General features: G+C 37.1%; 1 protein-coding gene across 11 annotated transcripts in view; it reads left to right on the plus strand.

Annotated features, from left to right (window-relative positions):
- Nucleotides 1–4114: 4114 nt before the first annotated feature.
- cngb1a (cyclic nucleotide gated channel subunit beta 1a) overlaps nt 4115–19773 on the plus strand; it is a 168081-nt gene continuing 152422 nt past the window's right edge. For 3 of the 11 annotated variants that reach the window (XR_007440772.1, XR_007440773.1, XR_007440771.1), the window contains exons 1-6: nt 4117–4388; nt 9368–9455; nt 11613–11652; nt 14256–14289; nt 16566–16653; nt 16912–16934. Coding sequence is in view for 2 of the 11 variants with exons in the window: in XM_049483754.1 (XP_049339711.1) it covers nt 9375–9455; nt 11613–11652; nt 14256–14289; nt 16566–16653; nt 16912–16934 (266 nt within the window). In the remaining 9 variants the exon portion in view is untranslated. Of the gene's footprint in view, nt 4389–9367; nt 9456–11612; nt 11653–14255; nt 14290–16565; nt 16654–16911; nt 16935–19773 lie in introns of all 11 variants that reach the window. The other 8 variants (XR_007440774.1, XR_007440775.1, XR_007440778.1 and 5 more) reach the window with 5 other exon arrangements.

Here is a 19773-nt window from a genome sequence, read left to right on the forward strand (position 1 = left end):
TATTTTTACACAATCACGCTAGTTCCACCTTAAATGCTGCTGCTGTTTTCACACTTGTTCCACCTTAAAAGCTGCTTCTATTTTGACACACACTAATTTCAAGTTAAATGCCGCCTCAATTTTCACACACTCACATTAGTTCCACCTTAAATGTTGCAGCTATATTCACACAATCACACTAAGTCCACTCTAAATGCTGCTGCTATTTTCACACAATTACCCTAGTTCCACCTTAAATGCTGCTGCTATATTCACACAATCACACTAAGTCCACTCTAAATGCTGCTGCTATTTTCACACAATTACCCTAGTTCCACCTTAAATGCTGCTGCTATATTCACACAATCACACGAGTTCCACCTTAAATGCTGATGCTTTATTTACTCAATCACACGAGTTCCTCCTTAAATGCTGATGCTGTATTCACACAATCACACTAGTTCCACCCTAAATTCTGCTTCAGTTTTCCCTCAATTACACTAGTTCCACCTTAAATTCTACTTTAAATCTTAATGTTTTTTTTTCATACAATTACATTAGTTCCACCTTAAATGCTGCCACAATTTTCACATAATCACACTAGTTTCTAGTAGTAGTAGTTGTTATGCAATATGACTAAAAAATTATGATAATGATAGAGATGTCATAATTATCTGTCATATTTAAGCACTAATAAAACGTTTTTATTTGATGGCAAATTTTATTTAAAAAATAATAATAATAAAGCCTGAGTAAAATATTTATTTTCCAATTTTAGGTCAATATGACTAATAATAGAGAAGCCTTGTCCTGCAAAAAAAAAAAAAAGAAAGAAAAGAGAAAATCAGCTGACAGACTTTTGCACCAATGAGAAAACGGCGTGGGCGGGGCTGTATCAGTCTCAGCTCGGCTCTGATTGGAGGATCTCACAGCTCAAAGTTTCCCTGCATCCAAAACAGTGAAATTTAGGTTAATAATTATTGAATATGATAATAATATTATAATACAGTGGAGCTGGACTGGAGCTGCTTTAGGAGTTAAATTCTGGTGAGTAATAAGACACTTTTATAATGTGTAGCTAAGTTAAGAGTTAGTTAGAATGAAGCTAAACATATATTTACCTGTAACTTATCTCTGGGCCAGTCTTGCAGTGTTTGGAAATTTAGCTAGTTAGGTTAGCTACCAATAATAATGGTCAGTAAAACAGCAAATTATGTGTTTTGGCTCTTATTTTGGTCACTAAAACAGCGAACTATGTGTTTGGACATTTAGGTAACGTTAGCTAGCAATAATAATAATCAGTTAAAAAAGCAAATTCTGTGTTTGGACTCCTACTTTAGTTATACAAACAGCAAATTAGTTTGTATACTCTTATTTCGGGTCACTAAAACAGCAAATGCTATACATGTAGCTAGCTAGTTAGCAACCAATAATAATGGTCAGTAAAACAGTAAATGATGTGTTTAGGCTCTTAATTTGGGTAGTAAAATATCAAATTATGTGTTTTTATTTGTACTTTTATTTTGCCCACTATAAATCAAAGCAAATCCTTTTTTGGACTCTTATTTTGGTGACTAAAACAGCAAATGGTATACATTTAGCTAGCTAGCTAGTTAGAAACTCACATTAATGGTCAGTAAAACAGCAAATTATGTGTTTAGAAGCGTATACTTATGCCTAAGGCATCAGCAAGTCTTTTTATATATATATATATATATATATATATATATATATATATATATATATATATATTATTGAGGAAGCGAGAGAAGAGGACAAAAAAGACAATAATAAAACAGGAAGGTAGTGAAACAAGACAAATCCAATGAATGAAGGAAGAAAAGCGTTGACAATATCCAGTATAAAAGCACAAAAATAATAGACAAAACGATTGTACAAAACTTAATAAAAGGGTTGAGTTTTTTTTATTATTATTTTTCCTTTTCCCACTTCTTCTTCCTTCCTCCCCCAAATCCAACCCTATTCATCCCTCCCTTCTCGTCCTCCCCAATGTTTTTTTTGTCATTCCTCCCCCACCACTTTAAGCCCCATTAAACCCCTCCTTTTTGTCTTTAATGATCATGACAACACTACTACTAATAATAATAATAATAATAATAATAATAATGATCATGACAATACTACTGCTACTCCTACTGCTACTACTACTACTAATAATAATAATCATAATCATAATGACAACAATAATAATATTCTTTACGGCTAATGGTGCCGCCAAGCGATACAAAAAATGATCTAATTGCTTTGTGCCTTGTGATTATTTCATCTAAACTAAATGTATTCATCCCTTTTTGCTAATTAGTTTAGATTAAATAATCACAAAGCAACTGCCCAACCACAGTCTCAGTCACAGGCTTCTGCCCATGCACAGTTTCAGTCACAGGCTTCTGCCCATCCACAGGCTTCTGCCCAGCCACAGGCTCAGTCACAGGCTTCTGCCCATCCACAGGCTCAGTCACAGGCTTCTGCCCATCCACAGGCTCAGTCACAGGCTTCTGCCCATCCACAGACTCAGTCACAGGCTTCTGCCCAGTCACAGGCTTCTGCCTAGTCACAGGATCATTTACAGGCTTCTGCCAGCCACAGTCTCGGTCACAGACTTCTGCCCAGTCACAGGCTCAGTCCCAGGTTTCTGCCCAGCCACAGGCTCAGTCACAGGCTCCTGCCTAGTCACAGGCTTTTGCCATTTACAAGCTTCAGCCCATCCATAGCCTTATGCCCAGCCCCAGGCTTCTACTTGTTCACAGGTTTCTGCCCATTCATCCCAGTTTTGTCTGTGTTTGACTTTTCTCATGTTACGTCAAACACTTAAAAAGACTTTGCCATATTTGTCATTTTTAAACTCAGGGTTAAATCAGGGTTTTGATCTTATTTTATATGAATCCTTTTGCACTTTTGCATTTTTTTTGCATTATTTTATGTGTTTTAATGTCAGAGCAAGCAGAAAAGTCATGAGTTGGATTCGTGAGTCATGTCTGTGTGAGGGATGACCCATCCAGCGTTCTACTGATACGAGATCTCAGCCGGCCATGTTTCTGCCTAATCCTCCACACCAGCCCACACAGACAGCTGCAGTCTCGCCTGCCCATCAGACACATTAGCATTAGCACATTAGCTTCACCTGGCACTCACGCTCTTCAGCAGGTCTACCTGCTGCACAAACTGCACTCCGTCCAATACGTCCGTCATCTGCTGAACACGCCTTCTTACAGAACCATGTGTCTGGAGATACACCATATTTTACCAGCCTCTGATACCAGAATGAAAACAGTAGTGATAAACCATAATCAGAACTGAGACAAATTTAAACCTGAGACAAATTAACCTTATTATCACATTTCGTTACACTGAAAGTGTCCCTCGTTTTTAGTGTAGTTGAGTGTTTACAATAAACAGGCTTTGAGGAACAAAATAAATATAATTTTTAATTACTTAAAACCCATTAAAGACATTTAAAGACATAATTTAAGATTATTAAATTAGATTTAAATTCTTAATAAATAGGTCTAAGAAAGGTATAAGTCCAGCAGGCTAAAGCCTGCCATATTATTGGGAGATTGCTGGTTCGAATCCCAGTCATGCAGCTTGCCATCAGCTGCAGGAGCCCTGAGAGAGAACAGTTGGCCTTGCTCTCTCTCTGGGTGGGTACAGTAGATGGCGCTCTTTTCCCTCATCACTCCTAGGGTGATGTCGAGCAGCACAAGGCTGCGTCTGTGAGCTGATGTATCAGAACCGATACATCAGTGCTGCATCAGCAGCAGTTCAAAAAGAGGCAGAGTCTGACTTAAAATGCATAATTTCTCCCAAATTCCAAATAGAAATATTGTCATTTAGAGCATTTATTTGCAGAAAATGAGAAACGACTGAAATAACAAAAAAGATGCAGAGCTTTCAGACCTCAAATAATGCAAAGAAAACAAGTTCATATTCATAAAGTTTTAAGAGATCAGAAATCAATATTTGTTGGAATAAACCTGGTTTTTAATCAAAGTTTTCATGCATCGTGGCATCATGTTCTCCTCCACCAGTCTTACACACTGCTTTTGGATAACTTTATGCCTTTACTCCTGAATTCAAGCAGTTCAGTTTGGTTTGATGGCTTGTGATTATCCACCTTCCTCTTGATTATATTCCAGAGGTTTTCAATTTGGTAAAATTAAAGGAAGTATGAATGGGTTCCAGAGCTCTAGGTCTGCTTTGACTCTAGCTAGAACCATTCAGTGGTGGCCAATCAGGTCCAAGTCCATCCTCCATCTCCAGCCGTGCGTGAGAGACCTTAATCCCGTTAGCTTAGCCTCCTCCTGGCTAATCCCAGCACTTCTCCACCTGCACGTCCTCCAGCCCTGTCACCTACCTGAGGGATGAGTGCGTGCTGCTGATCGCTGAAGGTAAATCTTTATACAGATTACTGTAGAACAGAGGAAGCTCACCAAACATATCACGTAAAATAGGACATTCCTACACTGTGGACCACAGTTCTGATTAATATATTTACAATACAAATGAATAAATAAAATACATACTTACTATTAGTGTATTTGTATTAGATTGAAGTTAACCAAATTTTAACAGGTCTAAGCAGACTGTTCAATCAAAATCTATCATTTATTTTAATATCAACTAATAATTAGAAGAACTAAAGCATATACATATATTTACCAGCTCTGTTCATATTTAATGACCTAATTTATGTATTGAAGAAAAAAAAAACGTTAATGTGCCATTACGCTCGCATGTGCTGCATTTGTAATTTTTGTAATATGTTGAATTAAGCAAATTGGCTTAACTATGTGTAGAAATGTGTCTCAGTAAGGAATGTGACCTGTTTTCACTTTTGAACTAAATTTAATTGCAATGCAAATTTGACCTCTCTTTAGGAAATATGGCGTTTTTTTTTTACATTTTTGCAAAATTCCATTTGAAATTATTGTCTGTTTTCAAAATATATTGTATTGAATACTAAATTGAAAATATTTCAGCATTTTTAGAAATGTATAAATATATAACTGCACTGCAGTACAAACATATAATTTATTTAAACATTTAAACATTGTATTTTTTTTATTAAGCCTAATCATACTTTTCGTACATTATATCTTATAAAAGAAAAAATAAATATGGAGTAATATGTTTTTTTGTGATTGATATTTTGCTGTATGAATGTCAGTACTGTTGGAAAGCCTCTCAATAATGGAAATAAGCTCCTCCTTATTTTGTTTGAGAGAACATTATGATACCATTTAGCAAATGTTTGGTTACTGCAGTGTTATTTTATGGTTTTGATGTGTTAATTTATTTTTAAATGTTGGAAATAGATTTACAGTCTTTAAATAGATGAGTCTGAACTTTTGATTGACAGTCTTTTGAGAGAAAAGGTAATTAAATATACTAAAATATACTAACCTTTAGTATTCAGTACCTGTAGTTAAGAGACTACTGACTGTATGAAGGTATAAAACTGTATTTTAAGGACTTTGTTAAAGAGTTAATGGAACATTGTTGCATTTTGTTTATATTGTATTTAAATGTGCATTGTTATGTGTGCGGGATCTGTGTGTTACATCAAAAAATGGAAGTGTAGCTTGGCTACACAACAGCAAACTAGAAAAGAAATCAATCAGATTAACAGGCTAAATAAATTCCTACTAATTCAGTAGTTCAGTTAAACTGTGAAACTCATATATTATATAGATGTATTAAACACAGAGTGATCTATTTTAAGCGTTTATTTATTTTATTGTTGATGATTATGAAGCTTACAGCCAATGAAAACCCAAAAATCAGTGTCTCTGAAAATTAGAATATTATATAAGACCAACTGGTACTTTTGGCAGTGTGGGCAGTGTGCCAAGTCCTGCTGGAAAATGAAATCTTCATCTCCATAAAAGTTGTCAGTAGCAGAGGGAAGCTGTAAGATATGAAGTGCTGTAAGATTTTTTGGGAAAACAAAACTGCACTGACTTTAGACGTGATAATAAAACACAGTGGATCAACACCAGCAGATGACAGACATGACTCTCTAATCCATCACTGACCATCAGTAAATTTTACATTTCATTTGTAAATCAAGGGAGCAGAGTCTGGAGGAAGAGTGGAGAGACACACAGTACAAACTGCTCGAGGTCTAGTGTCCAAGTCAAGTCCAAAGTCAGTGCAGTGTTTTCCTGCAAAATCTTACTATGGAGATGCGGATTTCATTTTCGAGCAGGACTTGGCTCACTGCCCACACTGCCAAAAGTACCAATTCAACAATAAAATAAATAAACTCTTAAAATAGATCACTCTGTGTTTAATACATCTATATAATATATGAGTTTCACATTTTGAGCCGAATTACTGACACACAGTCATTTATCAATCATATTGCTTTTTAATATATATTAAAAGTAGTTACAGACACATAAAAATAGACACTTTGAATGAAATAGATAAATAAATATAAATTAAGTATTCACACCACGTTTCTCGTCTATCAAGACAGATCCTTATGTCTATAGATTAGTTTGCCAGCTTTCTCACTACTCAAATAGTTACTTAAAGACTGTTTGAGGCAAAATTAATAAACATAACATTTTGTGAAAGTAGGTTTTCAACTATTTTTTTGTTTTTAATTCTGCCCCTTCTAAATGTTCTGATTTTTGCAATTTTGCGTCATGTAAAAGTAAGAGTTCAGAGTAAGAGGGTCAGAAATTAAAAACTCATAAATGTTACTCTGACCCTGGAGCTTCACTATCTCTGGTTCTCTGTATGTGCTGGATCTTGGGTCCAGGTCCAGTGCAGTAGCTGCAGGCTGGGCAGATCCTCCTGCCCTACTCAGGCCGGTGGAGATTAGGGTCAGGAACGCTAATCACTGATTAGTGGAGACAGATTTCCACACAAACAGCCATGATCCCCCGCGGCTAAAGGCCAGGCACAAGGACAGGGACGGAAACGGGTTGTCTCTACAGACCCAGAGAGTGAAAGTCCAGAAGCAGGACGTGCCAACATTCATTTCTGCCCAGGCTTAAGTGGTTTTAGATGGGATTATACTTGGATTTCTGCATAAATTGGTCATTAAATGAGTTCTGACCTTCATCTACGTCACAACAATAGACAAACACAGTCTGCTTAAAATAAAATATCACACAAACAATTCTATATTTGCATGATTTTATTCAAAACAACATGTTAATATTCACAGTGAGGAGGGAAAATATGTGAATCTTTGTATTCAATAACTGGTTGATCCTCCTTTAGCAGCAAAAACCTCAAAAACCTCGACCAATGGTTTCCTGTAGCTGCAGATCAGACCTGCAGAACAGTCAGGAGGAATTCTGGATCATTCCTCTTCACTAAACTGTTTCAGTTCAGCTATAATATTCTGGGATATCTGGTGTGAATCGCTCTCTTGAGGTCATGATGCTGCAGCATCTCAATTGGGTTCAGGAGGTCAGGACTCTCCAAAAGGAGTATTTATTTATTTTCTTCTGTTGAAGTTGTTTGGTTGTTGATTTACTTCTATGTTTTGGGTCGTTGTTCTGTTGCATCATCTATCCTCTGTTGAGCTTCAGTTGGAGGACAGATGGTCTTAAGTTTTCCTGCAAAATGTCTTGGTAAACTTGGGAATTCATTTTTCCGTTGATGACGGCAATCCGTCCAGATCCAGAGGCAACAAAGCAAAGCAGCCCTAAACCATGATGCCCCCTCCACCATGTTTCACAGTTGGGATGAGGTTTTGATGATGGTGTGCTGTGCTTTTATTTTTCTCCACACATAGCGTTGTGTTCCTTAAAAACAACTCAGTTTTGGTTTCATCTGTCCACAGTATATTTAGCCAGTAGTGCTGTAGTCTAACATCCAGCTGCTCTTTTTTTTTTGCAAACTTCAAACTTGCAGCACTGTGATTTTTTTGGACAGAAGTAGCTTCCTCCGGGGTTCCCCCTCCCATGAACTCCATTCTTGTATAATGTTTTCCTCATTGTAGATTTGTCAAAAAAATGTTAGCATGTGCCAGAGATTTCTGTATTCAGTCTTCAGCTGACACTCTAGGATTCTTCCTCACCTCATTGATCATTCTGCGCTGTGCTCTTGCAGTCATCTTTACAGGACTTTACCACGTCTAGGGAGAGTAGCAACAGTGCTGAACTTTCTCCACTTGTAGAGTGTCTGTCTTACCGTGGACACCGTGAACATCCAGGCTTTTAGAGATACTTTTGTAACCCTTTCCAGCTTCATGCTTCAAGCCAACAATTTTTGAACGTAGGTCTTCTGAGAGCTTGATCTTTTGTGTAAGGCGTGATTCACATCAAGCAATGCTTCTTAAGAACAGTTTTTATAGAGCAGGACAGCTTTAACCAACACATCCAATCTCATCACATCCTGCCTCCAATTAGCTCTTAGAAAATCAAGTCATTAGCCTTGGGGTTCACATACTTTTTCCACCCTGCACTGTGAATGTTAACATGTTGTGTTCAATAAAACCATGCAAACATATCATTTTTTGTAGGGATGCACCGATACCACTTTTTCCTTACCGATACCGCTACCAGCTTTTCTGGTATCGGCCGATACCGAATACCGATACCAACTGTCTTATCTTGAGTAAGATATAATAACCTGATTGGCTGCTCCGCAGTTTCCGCATTTTTTTTTAAAGATCTGTTAAGATGATTGGCTGCAGTAGATAATGATTGAAAAGGAGCTCCTGTTGTCAACTTAAAATGATTCAATTGAACATGTAATGATTCAAATATAGTAAAAACCAGGAAAATTTTAGGTGCTTTTCAGATTTTCTATTTTAATTTTTTATTACAAGATATATGTGCAGATTTTTTTAAGAGCCATTAAATGCCAGTATCGGCACTGATACCTATACGGTATCGGTATCGGTGCAACCCTACTCTTTTGTGTGGTATTAGTTCTATTGTTGTGACATAGATGAAGATCAGAACACATTTAATGACCAATTTATGCAGAAATCCAAGTATAATCCCAAAGGGTTCACATACTTTTTCTTCCAACTGTATTTATATATGGTTTACCTTTAATCACATTACATATAAAGTACTGTGCAATATGTAAAAAAATACACTCCACACAAACTAATAAAAAAACGTAATAAATAATTAATGTACATAATTCAAATAAATGCTTCCTCTTCCAAATAAATACATTATATATAGTGCATTAATGTTCACTGTATTGTTTGTATGGTTTGTGTTTGATTCGGATGATGATTATCTTGTTGGTGCTGTTTGTACAGTGTTGTTCAGTAACATATGGCAGATATACATTGCTGTTCTGCGGGTGTTTGAGCTGAATGTGTGATTGTATTTGGTATTTATAGACGTGATAAGTGTTGTTATGTGTTGTTGTTATGTGTTTTCAGCAGCAGGATGTTTAGCTGGGTGGTGAAAGTTGTTCCGCAGCCCCCTGAGAAGACTGGACTCGGAGAAGAGGAGAAAAACAATGCTCAGGTACAAGACGTGTGTGTGTGTTTGAGACATGAGCACCATACAGTTACATAGTAAATGTGTACTGTGCTTTTTAGCCATATGGGAAAATTTTGTAGAGTTTTAAAATGAATATACATAAGAGAGCACTTCAGTTTCTGAATCAGTTTCTCTGATTTTGCTATTTATAGGTATATTTTTGAGTAAAATGAACATTGTTGTTTTATTCTATAAACTACAGACAACATCTCTCCCAAAATCCAAATAAAAATGTTGTCATTTAGAGCATTTATTTACAGAAAAAGAGAAATGTCTGAAATAACAAAAAAGATGCAGAGCTTTCAGACCTCAAATAATGCAAAGAAAACAAGTTCATATTCATAAAGTTTTCAGAAATCAATATTTGGTGGAATAACTCTCGTTTTTAATCACAGTTTTATGCATCTTGGCATCATGTTCCCCTCCACCAGTCTTACGCACTGCTTTTGGATAACTTTATGCTGCTTTACTCCTGGTGCAAAAATTCAAGCAGTTCAGTTTGGTGGTTTGATGGTTTGTGATCATCCATCTTCCTCTTAATTATATTCCAGAGGTTTTTAATTTGGTTAAATCAAAGAAACTCAATTTTTAAGTGCTCTTTTATTGTATGTGAAGAAAACCTTGCATAAACATTGTATCTCCCTTTGTGCTGTTTTTCACTGTTTGACATCCTGTAAATATGTCAGTTGTTTTTCTTTTGTAAATTTTATCTAATTTTATGGACTGATAAACTAATAGTAATGCTCTAAAATGATTAGCGCTAGAAATGTGACAGTTGTCAATGAAATTCAATATAAAGATATTTTATTACAAATCATTTTAAAGCATTTCTATTGGACCATTCTTCATTATATTAGGATACAATGTTCAAAAAGACAACAGCCAGATTCACATTAGGTCAAAAGTTTGGACACATTCTCGTTCATTTTGTGTATAGTAAATGAATAGTGAAGTGATCCAGACTATGAAGGAACACATAAGAAATCATGTAGTAACTTAAAAGGGTTAAACAAACCAAAATAATACTCTGTGAAGAAGCTTTTAGATACTCTTATCTGGGGAGCTGTTTGTTAACTTGCAGTTTCTGAGGCTGGTAACTCTGATCATTATAATATTTTTGATGGCCTCAAAGGTCTTGATGTTTCGGATTGACTGATCTTCATGTCTTAAAGTATTTTTTTTTACTTCTCTTTACTTGAGTAGTTCTCTCTTCTCATAATCTGGATTAGAACATTACTCAAATATTCACTATTCACTGTATACCTGTAACTCTACCTCTTCACTACTTTACTTTAACTGATGCTCTCAAACACTTTATTAAGAGACATGAAATTCAAGTAATTAACTCTTGATGCGTTCAGCACAGCTGTTAACTGAAAGCCTGAATTCCAGGTGACTCTACCTCATAAAGCTGACTGAGAAAATCCAGCAGAGATGTACAAAACTGATCATCTAAGCAAGATTAACTATTTTAAAGAATCTAAAATATAAAACATATTCTGGTTTGTTTAACACTTTGTTGTTTCGTGAAAAAAATCATATATTTTTCTTCATAGTTTGGATAAGTTTGGTATTAATCTACAATGTAGAACATTTTAAAATAATGAAAAAACTCTGAATTTAACCCTTTCACACCTGAATTATGTTTCAGTGATGGACAAAATATAAGAATGCTGTTTTTTTTTTGTCTGTAATGCACACGAATGCATAACAAAATAAAATAATGCACTACTATCCTTATCCTTATTAAAATAAAATCTATATAAAATAAATCAAATTAACTGAATTTTCTATTCATAAACATGATAAAAAAGTGTTCTAAATCACAGAATTTAGAATGGTTTATAATCTTTTCTGATGGACAACAGGTCTCTATTAGCGTTCTGTGCAATACAACATTTTAAATAAGAAACTACATGACGTCTATTGTAATCGATGCAGGGTCTGAAAGGGTTAAGGTGTGTTCAAGCTTTTAAATGGTACTATAAAGTCAGTTGGAACTTAAACATCCTGTAAACATCTTTAATTACTTTGTCTTTACCTTCTGAAAGACGCCTCAGTGGTTTTTATACAGGCTGCTATTTTGGTTTCTTCAGACTGAGCGATATGTCTCACCACACGTTGTTTTTGACACTCTTTCAGGAAGTGAAAGCTCCTGTCAATGAGGAAGCTGCAAAGCAAGGTAGGCGTATTCAACATTTTACAGCCTGATTGCAAACATGACAGTTAGTCAGAAATAAATATATAATACACTATTATCTGAAAACATCACGACGCATCCCTTAATATTACTGATAATCATACACTCATCGTCAAAAAATTAATAGCTGCACGCAGAAGGAGTAAACTGACAGTAACGAAACTTTCTCACGTTCTCATGAACTGACTCAGAATGGACGAGTCCTGCTTTAGTCTTGGTGGAGATGAACAAGATCTGTGGTCGTCCATGTAAACACCTCATTTAGAATATAGTAGTCCGATTGAGGCCATTCTGATTAGGGCTGCACGATATTGTAAAAAAAAATGACATTGCAAATGTTCTTTTTTTGGCGATATACATTGTGATATTAAACAATGTAGAACCGACCAATGAAGAGCTGAGTAAGCGCAGAGCTCTCAAAACCCGATAAAAACTGCAAAACAACAGTAATTGGCCCTTTAATCAGACATTTAAATGGCTTTTTAAAAGGTAAATAAGAAGAGTGTAGTTTTTCTGGGATTAAAAGCGTGAATCCAGCTGTAACTGGAAATATCTGCGCCACAAAACTGTGCTGGACTGAGGTGCACAGCTTTCGGCACGTGCTCACGATTACGAACACATGCCCAACCATGTGGATGGAGGCCATCCACGCTCCCCCTTCCCCTTGCGCTTCTCAGGCAGCAGCAGCCTGTCACACACACAGACCCAGAGATAGCGCTGTGTATCTACTTCTTGTGTCAAGAATTAAAACATTGCAGTGCGATGACGGTGCTTAAACGATATATCGTTCAGCCTTAATTCTGAATACAATTACTATCTGATTAATCAAGGTGGATAATCCTTTATATAATCCATTAAGCAGACGAATAATAGACTTATAAACACCTGTATCCGATTAGACCCCCAATCGGAGTGTTTAAATACATATGGCGCATGTACATGTGCAGCAATGCGGAAGTTTACAAAGCTGAACATTACTCTGCACTTTCATCCACTGGTTCTTGTTCATTTTCAACAAGAAAATGTGAATTATCTCATGCAGCTTGGCCATCAAGCTGCCGGCGCTCAGAGAGAGCACAATTGGCCTTGCTCTCTCTGGGTGGGTACAGTAGATGGCGCTCTCTCTTTCCCCTCATCACTCCTAGGGTGATGTTGATCAGCACAAGGCTGCGTCTGTGAGCTGATGTATCAGAACTGAGTCGCTGCAATTTCCTGTGTTAGCGCTGTGATGCTACTCGGCAATGCTGAATACTAGTGATGGGGGGAGTCCTAATAAGTGGGTTGGGTAATTGACCATGTAAATTGGGAGAAAATGGGAAAAATTTGAAATAAAATTATATAAAATAAAAAAAAAGAAAATGTGAATTAATTAGTCCTGAGTCTGACATAATTTTAATGCTGATAAAGAAACAAACATATCAACTGCAAACTCTGGAAACATCGCTAGTTATCCAGTTGCTGTTGCTCCTCTCTCGCTGGCTGGCTGGCGCTGTCGTTGTCATGGTTACGTGTACACTAAGCAATACTACACATGCGCGTCGTGTTTAATCGGATTGCTTGTAGCATGCATATAAACAGAGAGTTTACTCATAATATGTGATTTATCAGGTGTAAAATATGCCCCGAAGCGCCTTTTATACAGAGTGCTGGGCATAAAGCATATAATTACTGGATTTCAGAAGGCTGTGGGAGAATGGAGGTGTGCTATTCATCAAAGCTAAGTGCTCTTTATTATGTTTTACTACACCCAAAGTCCATTTTACACCAGAGTTCTCCTTTAATCATGGGTGTGGTTAATTTTGGGCGTAAAGTTTGAGCATCACTTGCCATTCCCTTTAAGATCCAGGTGTGCTCTGACTTTGCTGGCTTGCTATTTTAACAGTGCAGCTAGCACAACAACGCACCTTGTGCATGGTGGAAGATAGGACCCTTAATCTTTATGTCAGGGGTCAGGAAATAAGCATGAAACATCTGGTCCGTGAGGTTGTTTAAACTATAATGAACGATAATGATTTTTTTTTAATATAATACTTCTCTAATGAGATTTTTTTTAATTCCCTCTTCTCTCTCTCTCTGTCGCTCTCGGCGTGACTTTAGTTTCCGCCCGTTTTCGTTCTTCAGCCCGTTCTTGGGCTCCCATATCCTTATAAGGGCGTTTTTTTTCCCGGCTGTGTCCCCATTCACTAGCCGGGGCAGCGATAGTGTATTGGGCCGCGACCCTGATGACATGGGTTTGATCCCGTGTGAGGAGCGGTGTGTTTTCCTTTCTTCTTGGGTTTACCTACTTTGAGATCAGCTATTCTGCAATTGGGTTCAACAACCCTCTGGGCTGGAGAGCTACTAGTATGTAGCGCTCCATCCCATTACACTTCATTTTACAAAATTGATTAATTGCCAGCCCCCTAATTTATGTGATGATTATCTTGGTAAAATTCTGGCAAAATAACTTTCTTTATGATAAATAAAGTTACGAAATAAAATATAACACTTAAAATTTAAATATCAGAAACAGAGTATTTTTTAAAGTTTTTTTTAAAAGCTAGTGTTGTACTGTTTATTAATGCAGATTTCTTTTTGTTTAACAGAAAGTCCTGTGAATGAAGTCTCTGAAGAAAACAGGTACTTGGTGTGTGTGTGTGTGTCTGTGTGTATGTGTTTGTGTGTGTGTGTATGTGTTTGTGTGTGTGTGTGTGTGTGTGTGTGTGTGTGTGTGTGTGTGCTCTACTTCCTCTCTCTGGGTTCTGGACAGCAGCCATGTCATACTGCCCCACTCTGTATTTGGTCCAGGTGTTTGGACAGGCTGGTCAGGATGATCAGGTTATCAGGATAAACTGTCCTGAAATCACACAGCTAAGCTCTGTTTACCACCATTACCCAGAACTGAACTCATAACACTACACCGATAGCTGTTACACTGCTTGAACACATCCTCATACACATTGAACATTCTTAAAGGTGTCCTTCTGCTAAAATCCTTATTCTTGTTCTTAGTGAAATACAGTGGGTCTCTCTGAGTTGTTTATGATGCTGCACATGATGAAACTCTTCCTCATCTTCTTCCTCATTCTCTGCAGCAGCTAGTAAAAGAAAATATTCAGAAAAATAAACGAGTCGATCAGGAAAAGCACCGTGTCTTCATCAACCCATGAATTAGTATTCATGGCCCCGCCCACCTCAGCTCGGGACCGCCCACAGGCAGAGCTGAAGCTGGGCAGCGACGCTGTCTCGTCAGATAGGAGATAACAGTGCTAGGAACAGCATGCAGTTCATTCCTGTGTTATTTGTGCAAATAACACATCAGTGTTTATATACTTTAGCCAGTAATTCAGAGCTAAGAAACAAATGGTTAGAATGTGTCTATGGAGGAAAAACACCACCAGCCAAGTACAATTGAGATAAGTAGGTGTGTGTTTACAACAGTTAGTTTCTGGACCTGGACTATACCCACCTCTGTGTGTAAGTTTCTATAGGTTTAAATAGGATCTCCGGTGGATTTGGTGTTTTACAGAGACTCTAAGACTAGATCAGTGGCTGAACTGCACTTAGCAGGGCTTTATTACACATGCTGTAAAGTAACATTATGACATTGTAAAGACTGTTATTAGTGTAAAAATGTCTTTATTTTAAAACGTTTCTAACTGTTGTTCGTCTCGCTGCCTCCTGGTGTCGCAGTGCTATTAGCCAATCAGAGGTGATATGTTTGCATGTATGAATATTCATGAGCAAGGGCCGAATCCTATCCTTTTTCACTGTCCACTCTTCCTCCCCTGGACTAAAGCAGTGTTATACTGGATCACCAGAGCACTTTTTTTTTTTTTTACGAAACACAGCTTACATGACATTCATTCATACTAGAGACACAACTAGACAGGCGGCACCTGTCATTTCTTTTTTTTTTTGTTAAGGAACTATGCCTAAAAAAAAGTACTTAACTACTTAAAAAATGGTAAGATTTCCCTTTGTAAGATTTTGTGAGGTTTTTAAGAAATGCATCTAATTTTAATAATGTTCTTAATTACGAGGTTATTACGTTTTTAGCGTTGAGAACGTTTTGGGAAGAGGGAGGAAATTGAATAAACTGACACCAAGTATGATTACTTGGTGAGGCTGAGTGCTTTATTGAATTGAATGTGTGTGAGTAGAGAGTAAAAATGAACTTAAACTTGCCGTTTTTTGGCTCCTGAGTGTGGGCCTGCTGACGCTGCTGCTGAAAAAGTTCAAATAAAAAAAGACCTTGTTCTGTGTAAATATTTTTACTTTTAACTAGGGGTGTGCCATATCAGATCGTACACAAAAATATCTCCAATTTTTAAAAAAAATGGTAATTGATATTATACCCTGAAATTTTGTGCCACATCACCCACCTCTAATTATGACATCAGAGTACTATTTTTTTGCTGTTTTTTTTTTTATCAAAAGAAAAATTCACACTGTCCTCATTTCCCATTATATATCTACTAGAGACAGATTATATCTGTTCAGTATCATTTATTTTACTTTAATCCTGAAAATAGAGATATTTGGAGTGCATTATTAGTATCATTAGTATCTTGACATTCTGGATCATTGACTTCTGTTACAAATCTGATATTTTACAAATTCTTGTATTTTTTAATATCTTAACTTAGGGGTGTGCCTTATCGTATGGTATTCAATAATAAAATGTAATTTTCATTTTGTTGCAGTAGTGTCATTTTGAAATCATTTTTTTTTTTTATTCAATGTTTTGTTATATCACCAAGAATATCGTTATCGTGCAAATACCATGAAGTATTGTGATATTAGTTTAGTGTCATATCGCCCACCCCTACTTTTAACCTAATTTTTAGACCAGTATCAGAATATTAGGCAATTTGGTTGCCAAATATTTACTGTTTATCCCCCTCTCTCTACAGTAGTGGGGTGCTGACCTGGCTGTCTCATGGCTTCACCAGCGCCCTCCCCCAGCCTGTAGGAGCTCAGAAGGCTAACTCTGAGGTCAAGGTACGAGACACGCTGTGAATCTTCCTTCCTGTACTGTGATATCAATAACACTGGCAATTTAAACTGAATAACAGAGCAGACACAGCACTTGTCTCTTAATCATGTTAGATATTTTTATATTAGCTGGATATATATTACACACGTTACTCATCTCCCCTAACAAACACATTAAATAATCATTCTAATATTCTGATTCATCTTTATTATCTCTCTCTGTGTCTCTCTGTCTCTCTTTATCTCTTTTATATTCTACATCAGGAGGAAAATGCAGTAGGCAACAGGTACAGTTATCATTCCTGCGCTGTTCTTGTGATATACAGTACCAATCAACATATTGGTCATTAATATTTGTTTTTTTTTTTACATTATAAATGAATACTGAAGTCATCCAGACTATGGAAGAACACATAAGGAATCATGTAGTAACTTAAAAGTGGTTTCTGAGGCTAGAACTCTTGCTCTTCCTTTCCTGGAATGGTCCTGATGAGTGCCAGTTTCACCATTATCATTAACATTTTTGATGGTGTTTGCTGTGACTGCACCTGAGGATACTTTCAAAGTTCTTAAAATTCTTCTTTTGGGATTGACTGACCTCATAATCTGGATTCGAACATTACTCAAATATTCACTATTCACTGTATACCTGTAACTCTACCTCTTCACTACTTTACTTTAACTGATGCTCTCAAACACTTTATTAAGAGACAAGAAATTCAAGTAATTAACTCTTGAGTTCAGCACAGCTGTTAACTGAAAGCCTGAATTCCAGGTGACTTCACCTCATAAATTTGACTGTATAAATCCAGCAGAGATGTGCAAAGCTTTCTCTATTTAAGCAAGAGGTGCTAAATAAATATAAAACATATTCTGCTTCGTTTAACACTTTTTTTCTTGTTTAGTAAATAATTCCGTATGTTTTTCTTCATAGTTTGGATGACTTCAGTATTAGTCTATAGTACAGAACATTTTACACTGAATTTAAGGTGTGTCTTTATATGTGTGAATGTAATGATAAAATATTAGACTGAAAGGAAAGCTGTACTATAATTGAAATAGGCTCTAGTTTAGATCCTTTTGGAGGCTTTAGTCTGGATAGATAAGAAGATGAGATGGAGATGGTTGGGTATGGAGTACAGTATGTTCTGTATGGATCCTGCAGAGCATTTACCCACAAATGTTGCTACAGCTGGGTCTGTAGATCCTGTAGATTGTAGTGAATTCGTCACTAAAGACGAAAACGCTCCTGGCAATGGAGCTTTCACCAAGAGGTACACTTCCCAAAAGTAGCCTCTAAAGCCCTATCTGGACGGAATTAGTTTCTCAGGGGGACGTCTGTGAAAAAATATATTTTAGACTTCTACTCAGTGATAAAACTCCTGCATCCGGATTGCAATTGAAAAAACAGGAGGATCAGTGAGTTTTTAGGCTTTCTCAGTCACATGACATCACTTTCAGTGTTCAGTAGCTCCTCCATTTCCACACGCTGTTGTGTTTTTAACGTGGATCCCCATAGAAACTAGCCCCCAAAGTGTAATTACGGTGCGCGGCAGTGGACAAATAGCTATTTTATTAAATGCGAGGAGACGAAACTCAGAGATGTGCGTCCGGACATGAATGAAATTACTGGAGGACCATGAAAAAGAGTTCAATGAAAAACAGTAGATAATTCAGAGGACGTCTGGGAAAAACACGTCCATGATCGTTCCGGACAGGAATAAAATCACAGAGGATAAAAAGCCCCATAAAAGAGAAAATTACCTCAGGACCTCCTGAGAAACCAATTCCGTCCAGATAGGGTTTTAAGGCACAACAACAATATGTGTGATTTAATGTGTTAAAGCAGTCTGAATTATTTGGATACATATAAATTAAGCAGTCCAATTTTCTGTAAATATACTGTATGGAATAGATTTTCCATTATTGTATAAATGTACTATATGTTTTTGTGTTTGAATGTATTTGAATGTATTTGAACGTGTGTACAGTTGTGGTCAAAAGTTTACATACACTTGTAAAAAAACATAATGTTATGGCTGTCTTGAGTTTTCAATAAGTTCTACAACTCTAATTTTTCTGTGATAGAGTGATCGGAACACATACATGTTTGTCACAAAAAACAGTCATAAAATTTGGTTCTTTCATAAATTTATTATGGGTCTGCTGAAAATGTCACCAAATCTGCTGGGTCAAAAATATACATACAGCAACATTAGTATTTGGTTACATGTCCCTTGGCCATTTTCACGGCAACTAGGCGCTTTTGGTAGCCATCCACAAGCTCCTGGCAAGCTTCAGGTCGAATGTTTGACCACTCTTCTTGACAGAATTGGTGCAGTTCAGCTAAAAGTGATGGTTTTCTTGCATGAACCCGTTTCTTTAGCACTGTCCACATGTTCTCAATGGGGTTTAAGTCAGGACTTTGGGAAGGCCATTCTAAAACCTTAATTCTAGCCTGGTTTAGCCATTCCTTTACCACTTTTGATGTGTGTTTTGGGTCATTGTCTTGTTGGAACACCCAACTGCGCCCAAGACCCAACCTTCGGGCTGATGGTTTTAAGTTTTCCTGCAGAATTTGGAGGTAATCCTCCTTCTTCATTATCCCATTTACTTTCTGCAAAGAACCAGTTCCACTGGCAGCAAAACATCCCCAGAGCATAATACTACCACCACCATGCTTGACAGTAGGCATGGTGTTCCTGGGATTAAAGGCCTCACCTTTTCTCCTCCAAACATATTGCTGGGTGTTGTGGCCAAACAGCTCAATTTTTGTTTCGTCTGACCAGAGAACTTTCCTCCAGAAGGTTTTATCTTTGTCCATGTGATCAGCAGCAAACTTCAGCCGAGTCTTAAGGTGCCTTTTCTGGAGCAAGGGCTTCTTTCTTGCACGGCAGCCTCTCAGTCCATGGCGATGTAAAACACGCTTGACTGTGGAGACTGACACCTGTGTTCCATCAGCTTCCAAATCCTTGCAGACCTGCTTCTTGGTGATTCTTGGTTGACTCTTGACCATCCTGACCAATCTCCTCTCGGCAGCATGTGATAGCTTGCGTTTTCTTCCTGATCGTGGCAGTGACACAACTGTTCCATGCACTTTATACTTGCGTATAATTGTCTGCACAG

This window comes from Astyanax mexicanus, chromosome 9 (genome assembly GCF_023375975.1).
Source record: "Astyanax mexicanus isolate ESR-SI-001 chromosome 9, AstMex3_surface, whole genome shotgun sequence".
NCBI lineage: Eukaryota > Metazoa > Chordata > Actinopteri > Characiformes > Acestrorhamphidae > Astyanax > Astyanax mexicanus.